This window comes from Neofelis nebulosa, chromosome 8 (genome assembly GCF_028018385.1).
Source record: "Neofelis nebulosa isolate mNeoNeb1 chromosome 8, mNeoNeb1.pri, whole genome shotgun sequence".
NCBI lineage: Eukaryota > Metazoa > Chordata > Mammalia > Carnivora > Felidae > Neofelis > Neofelis nebulosa.
This window is the reverse complement of record NC_080789.1, coordinates 127,146,275-127,158,364: the sequence shown is the minus strand read 5'-3', so window position 1 is coordinate 127,158,364 and position 12,090 is coordinate 127,146,275. Positions and strand designations below refer to the sequence as shown.

The 12,090-nt window shown below is 36.9% G+C and overlaps 1 protein-coding gene across 2 annotated transcripts in view; it reads right to left on the bottom strand.

Moving 5' to 3' along the window:
* Window positions 1–12,090, bottom strand: part of CUBN (cubilin) — a 278,970-nt gene that overhangs the window by 236,462 nt on the left and 30,418 nt on the right. For both annotated transcript variants that reach the window (XM_058681796.1, XM_058681795.1), the window contains exons 15-17: window positions 6,644–6,825; window positions 4,679–4,841; window positions 3,072–3,259 (exon numbers count right to left, since the gene is read on the bottom strand). In XM_058681796.1, the coding sequence (XP_058537779.1) occupies window positions 3,072–3,259; window positions 4,679–4,841; window positions 6,644–6,825 (533 nt within the window). The remainder of the gene's footprint in view (window positions 1–3,071; window positions 3,260–4,678; window positions 4,842–6,643; window positions 6,826–12,090) is intronic.

Here is a 12,090-nt window from a genome sequence, read left to right as displayed (position 1 = left end):
AATAAAGGCCATATATGACAAGCCCACAGTTAACATTATTCAGTGAAGAAAAGCTAAAAGCTTTTCCCTTAAAATCAGGAACAAGATAGATGCCTATGCTTGCCTCTTCTATTTAACATAATATTGGAATTCCTAGCAAGTGAATACGCAAGAAAATGAAAAAAAGGGGGGAGGGTATCCAAATTGGAAAGGAGAAGTAAAACAGCAACTATTTGCAGAAGACATGATTTATATATAGAAAATCCTACATAGCAGACCAAAAACCATTAGAGCTAATAAATTCAGTAAAGCTGCAGAATGTCAAATCAACATACAGAACTATGTTGCATTTTTATATACTATTAACAAGGTCTCAGAAAGAGAAATTCAGAAAATAATCTCCATTACAACTGTATCAAAAGGAATAAAATAAATTTATTCTATAGAATAGAATAAATTTAACCAAGGAAGTAAAAGTCCTGTACATTGAAAACTATAAAACACTAATGAAAGAAATTGAAGAAGACACAAATAAGTGTAAAGATATTCTGTGCTCATAGACTGGAAGAATTAATGTTGTTAAAGTGTCCACATTACCCAAAGTGATATGCAGATTCAATTCAACCCCTATCAAAACTCCAACAGCATTTTTCACAGAAAGAGAAAAAACAATCCTCAAATTTGTAGAGAATCACAAAAGATTCTAAATAGCTAAAGCCATACTGAGAAAGAAGAACAAAGCTGGAGGTAGCATGCTCCCTGATTTCAAACTATACTACAAAGCTAGAGTAATCAAAACAGCATAGTATTGGCACAGAAACAGACACAAAGATCAACGGAACAGAACAGAAAACCCAGAAATAGACCCAATTATATTGGGTTTATTATTTACAATGAAGGAGGCAAGAACGTACAATGGGGAAAAGAAATATCTTCAATAAACAGTGTTGATAAAACTGGACCGCCCCATGCAAAAGAATGAAACTGGACCACTATCTTACACTATTCACAAAATTAACTCAAAATGGATTAAAGTCTTGGACATAAGACCAGAAACCACAGAACTCCTAGAAGAAAACATGTGGGAAGCTCTTTGACATTGGTCTTAGCGATATCTTTTTGGATCTGACTCCAGAAGCAATGGCAACAAAAGAAAAATGAACAAAGACTACATCAAACTAAAAAGCTTCTGCAAAGTGAAGGGAACTATGAACAAAACAAAAAAGCAACTTAATGAATGGGAGAAGACATTTGCAGATCATATATCAAATAAATAGTTAAAAACCAAAATATATAAAGAAATCACACAATTCAATAATAAACAAAATCTGATTTAAAAATTGGCAGAAGATCTGAGTGGACATTTTCCAAAGAAGACATACAAATGTTCAGCAGACTCGTGACAAGATGTTCAACCTCACTAAATATCCAGGAAATGCAAATCAAAACTGCAATAACTCCTCACACCTGTGCGAATAGTTATTCTCAGAAAGACAAAAAAATAACAAATGTTAGCAAAGATGTGGTAAAAAAAAAAAAAAAAAAAAGAACCCTTGTGCACTGTTGGTGGGGGTGTAACCACTATTGAAAACAATATGGAAGTTCCTCAAAAAATTAAAAATACAAGTACAATATGATCCAACAATTCTACTTTTTAGTATTTAACCAAAGAAAAGGAAACCACTAATTTGAAAAAGATATATGCACCTCTATGTTCACTGCAGCATTATTTCCAATACCCAAGATATGGAAACAACCTACGTGTCCAATGATAGATGAATGGACAAAGAAGATGAGGAAGAATGAAATCTTGCCATTTGCAACAACACAGATGGACCTCATGAGTGTTACACTACAAACTTTCAGTCATAAAAGAAATAAACCATGAGGAGGTAATGTACAACATGGGGTCTATAATCAATAATACTGTACTGCAAATTTGAAAGTTACTAAAAATGAAATCTTAAAAGTTCCCATCATACGAAAAAAAAGTGTTACTTTGTATGGTTACAGGTAGGTAAATACACTTATGTGGTGATCATTTTGCAACGTATACAAATGTTGAATCATTATGTTGTACACACTTGAAACTAATGTGATGTGTATCTCAACTGTGCTTCAATACAATAAATATTGCTGGGGTGCCATGGTCAGTGTACTTCATTTTTCAGCTAAATCCAGATCTTATGCTAAAATTTTTTGTTTCCTCACCACACATAAAGGAGGGAAGAGGGCAAGGGGTTACAAAGGTTTTTCCTGGAAAAATAAATTGGGTCTAACTCCATGAACAAACAAAACTGTCAATGCCTCTCTGAGTTTATATAAAATGATTGCACCCAACAAAAAGTGTTTTGTCTTTCTTGCTAAACATTTTAATTTGTGGCTTGACCGATAATTAAGCAAAAGAAATACCAGGCCAGGCAAACAAAAACTGCCTTTTTGTTTCAGATATTCTTTGTTATTACAATAATTACACACACTTAAATCAGAGCTAAAGTTTTTTGAGAAAGCAAGTAGTGCTGATGAAGGAAAAAGAAACTAAAGTCCAAAACAAGGGCTGTTCAACACCCTGACTTCTCTGCCACTGAATAACCAGCTCACCTGGGCAAATCCTTTTCCTTTTCTGGGTTGAGTTTCCCGGACAATCCATGAAAACGATGTCTTATTAGTACAACTTATTAGTCCTTCTTATTTGCACTCACCTTAGTTATTAAGGGTCAGTTTCATAGCATCTGAGTTCCTAGTCTCAGCTTACATTTCTGTCCTTTGCTATTTCATTACCAATCTCCTGTTTCACCAACTATAGATCTATTTTTGGCAAATTCTTTCATACTCTCTAGAACAGTTGTTCTCAGACTCTAGCCTGAGTCATAATCACTGGGACGGTTGGGGTGCAGATTACTGGGCATATATCCCAAGAGGTTCTGATTCAGTAGGTCTGAGATAGGACACAGAATTGCATTCCTAACATCCAGATCATCCAGAGAATCTGCACACTGCTGGCCCTACAACTGCTTGAAAACCACTAGACTGTAGAGAATATAAAAATGTTGATAAACATCATCTAAGAGCCTAGGAGTAGTAAAAGTTACCTCAATATAACTCTGAGCACAGCCACTCTGGCCTTCCAGCTCCACCTGGGTGAAGTTGACCTGTATTTGTTCTCCTAGGGGCTGCTCTATAATATAGATGCATTGTCTGTTGTGAGTGAAAGGTCCAGACAAGTCAGAAAAGAGAAGGCCCTCTGGGTCTGTGTAGTTTCCTCCACAATGTAGATCCGCTGAAGAGAACAGGGAAGAGAAGGGAAAGGTCATGCGAATGGCCATGCCTGTGGCTCTCAGGCATTACATACCATTTTTAGAAACTTACACCCATACACACACAATCATATATCCACCTAATTCACCCTGTACAGGTTTATGTCTTCAATTATATTTTCAGTTTGTTGTGTGCTTGTGGAACATCCCTGTAGAGCCTAAAGAAATAGATACAGAGATGCGTAATCTAACTTCCAATCTAACGTCCTCTTCTACAAATTGCTCTTTGATTGTTTTAAGTTTATTTATTTATTTTGAGAGAGAAAGAGCATGAGCAGGGTAGGGGCAGAAAGAGAGAGGGAGAGAGAATTTCAAGCAGCCTTGAGCTCACGAACTAAGAGATCATGACCCGAGCCGATCTCAAGAGATAGACGCTTAACTGACTGAGCCACCAAGGTGCCCCTACAAATTGCCTTTTATTTTTTTATTTTTTTATTTTTTTTTAATTTTAACATTTATTTATTTTTGAGACAGAGAGAGACAGAGCATGAACAGGGGAGGGGCAGAGAGAGAGGGAGACACGGAATCCGAAACAGGCTCCAGGCTCTAAGCGGTCAGCACAGAGCCTGACGTGGGGCTCGAACTCACGGACTGTGAGACCATGACCTGAGCCGAAGTCAGACGCTCAACTGACCGAGCCACCCAGGTACCCCCAAATTGCCTTTTAAATACGCTTATGTTCTCCTTCATTCCAGAAAGATTTGAGGCAGTCTATAAAAGACATGTGACAAAAAATATATATACAACTAGACAAATGAATCCAGTTAAAGGAATAATGAACAGAGAATAGCAGGATGTGCTCAGGGGGGAGTGACATGCACAGAGAACAAGTATGCACCGACCACACAGATTACAAAAAGTTTACTATAAATTCAGCCCGAAGGCAGAGTAAATTAAGAAAGGAGACCTGTGGAAGGTGTTCACTGTTAGTTTTCCTGATATTGAGACTTGAAAGGTGTTTTTCCTGTGAATTCTCATCAGAGCACAATGATGTATGTTAAGAATAAAAGCCCCAAAGTAAAAATCATAGAGGGGCCACCTGGGTGGCTCAGTCGGTTAAGCATCCAACTTTGGCTCAGGTCATGATCTCGCGGTTTGTGAGTTCAAACCCCGCGTCGGGCTCTGTGCTAACAGCTCAGAACCCAGAGCCTGCTTCAGATTCTGTGTCTCCTCCTCTCTCTGTCCCTCCCATGCTCATGCTCTGTCTCCCTCTGTCTCTCAATAATAAATAAACATTAAAAAACTTTTTTTAAAATCAGAGTATTTTCTTGTTTTTCATTGTTTGCTGGTTTGTTTTAAGATGCCAACACAAGCTCTAAGCATAAAAGCACAGCATAGTCCCTCACATTCATATGAAGCTCCCAGTTGTTCAGGTTACTTACATGCTGATGTTAAGTAGGTGATATGGAAGCCTTGGTCATTAATCTGGTTGTCAGAATGAAAATGAATTCTGGCAAAGGGACCTGTGGTCTGCAGTGGTGGTACAGAGAAAGTGGTGCAGAACTTTCCAAGAACGGGGTCCTGATACAGAGGACCATCTCGAATCTAAAACAAAAGAACGAACCATTAAGCACAAAGTGGTCAGATGTTGACAAAACGAGTCATTTTGTACCTTAACTTCAGAAAACCTGTCATTTGAAACTGGTGGCTCTTACAGGTTTTCCCATCTCGCACATATCAGCTGCAGCTCACTAAAGGGTAGTCCCCTGCACCCATCATCCCTGATGCCGTATCTTCTGTCTAAATCTTAATTCCGAGGCTAGATGTGTACTTTGAAATCTTCTCATGAATCTTTCTCTATGTTTTCTTTCCTAGGTTCCCCCCCACCACCAGGTGTTTGTTTTGAAATGATAAATTAATTCCTAGTAATTGAGAAGGAGAAAATGAATATATTGAAAGAAAATAGAAGAAGGAATGCTAACAATGTTGACTGATTCACAACTTGTTTCAGAAGGATCAGAGGTGGAAAGGAAGTCAGATCAGACACAACATAAAGACAGTTTAAATGTATTTTAAAAGTATATAATCCTAATACTAATTAGGTACTGTGATAATGATCGTATGATCTGAGAAATTCTTTTTAATTGTTGGTTTTTAATTTCTTAAATAATCACGGTAACGTCTCTATAACTCTGTTGTAACTGCAAATCCTGTACATCATAGAACACCAAACATCAATGAACAAAATAATATTTTAACATGGCGAATTCCGTCCACTCAAATTACTTTTTCTATTGGCCACAAAGCTATAGGACAGCATTATTCTATTCCTATATATAACTAGTTCCTTGAAATATTGTTGAGAAGTGAGAAGCATTTCAATATTATCAGAATGATTAATGCTTTCTATTATATATGTATCAAGGAATTATGTAGGAGCAAAAAACAAAGCCTCTAATTTTAATATGATGGAACTCACTGAAATTAATTTCAAAAAATCCATGCTACCGTCAACATTTAAAGGATTATGTTGCTGAAATTTTCCAGGGAGGGGTAGATCTTCCAGTCATTCCCAAAGGTTTCAAATCCATTACAACTGCTAAATTACTAATGACTTTGATTTGCGGAGATCCCTGTTTGTCAGTCACACCTTTCTATCCTTTGTGAGTAATTCCAAAGCCTTCCATTCTCTAATGGACTTGGAAGGGCATATTGTCTTTTAACACTACTGCAAGGACTACTGTGATTTATGGTAACAAAAAGACAAGAGCAATGTAAAAACTCAGTCTTCTCAACGATCTTTTCAGTCTATAAATGGAGAGCAACATTTCAGATATACCTATACGCTTAGGGCATTTGAATCAACAGCCCATTTTTCTACTTGTATAATTTAAACTTTTGCTAATGGTAACCAGGAGGGACACAGATTGGCTCTTCTTCTCCCAGTGACAATTATGAGTATATTCTAGGCTCACCCTTTAGCAATGCATTACAACACAATTGCTCTTAAGTTATTTTTCTTCATGGAACACTATAGCCAGCTTGTGGAAATAACATGTTGGGTTCCCATAGATAACTGAAATCTTGATTCTTCATTGGAAAAGATACCCGTTACTGAATGTTTATTTTGTTAATTCTTCTATTCCCTTATTAGGGGACTGGGCTTCCAGGAAATGACAGGGAAAAGTAAGGCAGTCTATTTCCCAGATTCAAATGAGACCCAGAAGAAGCAACAAGCTGGCACAATTAAGAATAAGGAATCAGCAAAGGCTCAGACATTGGCTGCCTTCTGAAAACTATATCTAACTATTGCAAGGAAATTGAAGTCATCCACAGGTATCACCAAACCATAGCTCTTTGAGTTCTAACCATATCATGACATGTTCTATCTAATTACATTTATTTACCTCAAGATAATCTTTGCTGCAATCATCATGGTGCTCCAGACTCAAGGTCCCAAAAGTAAATGTTATCAAGAGGCCAGGACTGGTTATAACTTTCCAGACACAATCTCTTCCTGAAGGATAGTTTCCAGGATATCCCGGAGACTTAATAGAACCATAAGTGCCTGTCAGTACACCTCCACACTCTAAAATAAGAGGAAAAAATAACTTGACATTTGTATACATGTTATAATTTATATAGCATTACGGAAGCCTTTATTGCAAGAAGACAAGCTTTGTTGAAATATCTATGTACAGTTTGGGACACCCTCATAAATTAAACAAGGCTTTCAGTTTTCCAATTTGATACAGTTATAAATCTAGGAATATTAACTGATAAATGAATGAGTCACATGCATTGAGCTCTGTGCTTATCAGCTATTACATGGTGATATGATTTTAAAATACAGTGCTGAACTGTCTGAGGGATGAATAATGAGATAATAGATATGTTGTTTTCACTTTGAGGGAGGTTAATTTCTGCATAACTTTTACAAGTTCTGGTTCTTAAAGAGTTCCCTTTTTTGTAAAGTTTTTTCATTTGTTTTTGAGAGAGAGACTCAGAGCACGCATGCTCAAGTGGGGGAGGGGCAGAGAGAGAGGGGGACACAGGATCTGAACCGGGCTCTGCACTGACAGCAGAGAGCCTGATATGGGGCTCAACTCATGAACCGTGAGATCACGAGCTGAGCCGAAGTCGGATGCTTAACCGACTGAGCCACCCAGGTGCTCCAAAAAGTTATTTTTAACTCTTAAAAAGTTCTAGAACTTCTGTTACCCCTATGTCTTTCAACAAACCAGATTGTTTCATACATTAGAATAGTTAAGTGCTACATACTTTTCATGTGAGAAAATTTCTTAACACTAGGATAATAGTTAAACTCTTCATTTTATAAATTGAACATATTCAAATATGCATGGGCAGTTGCCTTGCTCAGGAATGGAGTGAAAGAAAGGTGGGACCAGGCTTTGTGACACCCACTCCACTACCACTCCATTAATTACCCCCCAGAGTTGTATGTCAGTGACTGGAAGAATCTTTCCTTTATTAATACTCACATTTACTTAACGGAGAGTCTGTGATGGCTTATAAGAAATACTAATGTAAAATTGAAAAATAGAGATACTAAATAAAAATCTAGACTGTAGTAAATATAAATTAGAAAAAATAAAATAAGGTGGTATCTCAGATATGCAAGATGTGGGATCTACATAACTACACAGGTTACTTATTGGACAAGTCTTTTGCCAAGGCAAAAAATGAGACAAGTTAGTTACATGATTCTCACTGTTCCTAATACAAAAACACCTCAGTTGCTCAGAGGCAGAGAAGTTTCCTAAAATTTGGAAGTTCAATTACCATATGGTAAAAAGAATTACAATTCCATAAGCAAAGTAAAATGTTAATGGAGACCTGGGGAAAAAAATTCAATATGTAATACAAAGAATTAACATCTCTAATATATGAAGAGCTTCTAAAAGGAGTAGAGACATAAACAAAGAGTTCACTGGTAAAAATTCAAATGTCCTTTTACATGGAAAAGATGTTCAGCCTCACTCTCAACAAGGGACATACAAATAAGAACTTTGGTGAGACACCATTTCTTAGCTCTCAGAATGATAAATATCCAGAATATTGAAAACAAATTCTGGCGGTGCTGTGGGGAAACAGGCACTCTCATACATTGCTGATGAGAACACAAGAGAGTACAATTCTTACAGAGGAGACTATGGCAAAGTCTAGCAAAAAGTTAGGCATTTATTTTTTGACGAAGCAACCACACTTTTAGAAATTGATCTCAAAGATACATTGGCAAAAATGCAACAAGACAAGTTCACAAGGACTTTGTCGCAGTACTATCTGGAATTCCAAAAGGCTGGAAGCAAGGCAAATATCCGACGAGAAAGTCCTGGTTGAATAGACAGTGTATGAGATGTCTATTAATGGCACACTATGGTCTAGTTATGGACTAGTCTCTATGACACATCAAGTGAAAAAGCAAACTACAAACCAGTGTATATTGTATGTTATCTTTTTTTTAAGGGAAAAATATGATTATATGTGATTATCTGCTTATAGTTTTGAAATGGAAGGATAAATCCAAGACTAATACAAATTGTTACCTTTTTTTAAATTTATTTATTTGTTTTCAGAGAGACAGAGACAGCTCTAGTGGGGGAAGGGCAGAGAGAAAGGGAGAGACAGGGTCCCAAGCAGGCCCCCCGTTGCCAGCACAGAGGTCAATGCCAGGCTCGAACCCACAAAGCCAGAAGATCATACCCTGAGCCGAAACCAAGAGTCAGATGCTTAACCTACTGAGCTACCCAGTTGCCCCCAAAATTGTTACCTTTTAAAGAAGAAAGGAATAAAATGGAAGGGACAAGGATAAAAGCTAGACTTCTCTAAATTTACCATGAAGTTTGATTTGGCTTTGGAACTATGAATATGTTTCACATAATGATAGAGCAAAATTTAATAAAAATGAAAAAGTGAAATCTTTAAAATCACAAGCAAAACGAAATGACTATATTAAGCTAGCAGTTTAAACAGGGAGAGGAGAAATATTCCAAGACACTTTAAAACACTGTAAAGTTTGATTGCAGAACTGGAGTGAAACATATATTAAGTACAAAAAGAATAATTGAGAAATACTAAATGGCTTTCAGTTATCATGTTATTAGTAATAATATTAGTATTGTTGTTTTGAAAATTCACACAGTAGGATTAGGTACATAGGTAATATGTGAATGTCACTGGGAACCAGGATTTTTCACGAAGTGAGAAGAAGTACAAACATAAAGTTAAAAAACCTATAATTTCAATATGCCAATATTTTGGAAGATCACTAAGAATACATGATATACCTTTCCTTTAAAAATAATAAAAATATTTCCCAGTTCTTTCCACTGAAAGTTCTAGAGACTTTGTTCAGTCTAGTAGCAATAGCTACTCCTAGCACCCAGGTTATGAAACCTAAATACCATTTCCCAGTAGAGGAGTATGAACTGTTCCGGTCCTAACACAATAAATATGTATGAAGAACCTAGAAAATCTTTCAGGGCAGAAAGCAAGAAAGTTTCTAAAGATAATAGAAACTTGGGTCAAAGAGGCTTAGAAACTAATTATCAGTTCTCCCACTAGCCAAATATGGAACATTTTAACATTAAAAAGTATAGAATGGATTAGATCAAATATGATAAAATGTGTGTTCCTGAGTATTAAAATCAATAAAAAATAAAAGAAATAATGACTAATTGTTCATTCTGAAGAAAGCTAGGAAGCCAAGTCATTAATTTGAATACTGGGGAAATATTAGGGAAAGAATCAAGTATGTACCCTATGTTTCCTTTATGATCTATATGGGAGCATAACCGAATAGTTGACATGAGAAAGTTCAACTCTATTGAAGAACTCCAGACAATAAATAAAGAAGAAATGATAAAATTCAACTGTCATCATTTTGAAAGCCCCAGTGAACAACTAACCTAAACAATGAACCTAAGGGTTGCTAAGACCATTACAGAAAGTGTGAAGGTTTCTAATGGAAAGATCAACCAGGGACAGTCAAAACACTCGAATCAATGCTGCAGTCATAATAGGGAGACAAGTGGATATCCAGTACATTCTAATGTGATTATTTTTGTCTCCTCAAAAATAAAACTGAACTGGATCAAACCTCTAGCTTGATTTAACTACCCGTTTACAGCATGAGGAATGGCACATGGGATATAAACAGCAAAATCTAGACTCTGGGATAACAGCAGTTTCTGTAATAAATACATGTGAGCAATGATTAGGATTCTGTAATTGTAAGGAATTATTGTTTGTTTTAGTTTTGTTTTCAGGCACTGAGAAGCAAACAGTGAAGGGCTGTGATCTTGAGGGAAGGGAAGGGAAGCACATGTGATAAATCCCATGTTCCTTCCAGGATTCTCCCTGCAGGCAGCTTCCAAATTACACACAGCACAGGGCAGTGGGAGTCCAAGAAGCAGCAATCCTCTTACTGGGTGAAAGAAACAAAATTCAGAATTTGGGGCTACTAGAGTGGCTGGGATTTTCGAATAAGGTACTATAGAGAAGACAGCTGCATGACAATGGCACCCCAAAAAGGTATAGGAGTTTCTTTGGGCCCTTAGCTGAATCTTAAGCTGTATATGCACAGGGCAAGACTCTAGAAGGCCTAATAAAAAATATAAGAGCTACGAGACATAGTCAAAATCTCTAGCATATGTGTAATTTGAATCCCAGAAGGAGAGGAGAGAAGAAAAATAAAAGAAGCATCATCTGATCACCTCCATAGATTTAGAAAAAGTATTTAATATACCTCAACATCCATTCATGACAAAAACTCTTGATAAGCTAGGGATAAAAAGTAAGATGGTTTAAAAGCATTCAAAATATCTTTGACACTTCTTCCATTGAGATGGGGTCTATGTCTCCTCCCCTTGAATCTGGGTGGGCTTATGAGTGCTTCAACCAATTAAAAGTATGGCAGAAATAACAATATGACTTCCAAGATAGGTCAGAAAAAGCCATGCAGCACCTGCCCATGTCTGTTGAAATGGTTGCTCTAAGAAAAACCAAGGACCACGAAAGAAGTTCCACTAATCTAAGACCAACATCACAGAGGCGCTACATGTAGGCACTCAAGTCAACAGCCTGGTTCAACTCTTCTCCAAAAGCCAGCATCAACTGAGCGAGCTTGGGTTTCTAGCCTCACTGAGCCTTTAGATGACTACAATCCCGGCCAACATCTGGTAATAACTGCTCACCAAATCAAATGACAATTGGTCTCTTTCCAAATTCTTGGTCCACAAAATCAGAAACATAATAAAATGATAAATGTTCTACAACACTAAATTTGTGGGTCATTTATTATACAGTAATAGTAATTTGCAGCAAACTTCCTTAATCTGATAAAAGTTATCTACAAAAACTTACAGCTAAAACATTATATTCAATGGTGAAATACTGAACATTTCCCATGAGGTTGGGAACAAGATAATAATGCCCAGTCCACCACTTTTGTTCAGCATTGTACTGGATGTGCCAGCCAGGGCAATAAATAAGTTGAGGGAAAGAAATAATAGTTACAAAGATTGGAAAGGAAGGTGTTACAAGGAAAACCACAAGCCCAAAATGGTGCCACTTAGGCCAAGTCCTCCAACTTGGGCTTAATACCTAGTCTAATTGTACTTTCAACCTTCCCCGGAAATATAATCTTAACCTGTCAGGAATTTTCCACTCAGCGCCATGAGTCTGCCATATGGGCTTTCTCCATCTCCCAAAGGAAGATGAGGTAATCTGCATGATCAGACCCCTTACTCTTCCCCCTAAGGGAAGACCTTGCCTGGATCAATCTTTTTCTTTTGCTAATAACTTCTTGCCTTGCCATTCCTTCCTATAAAAA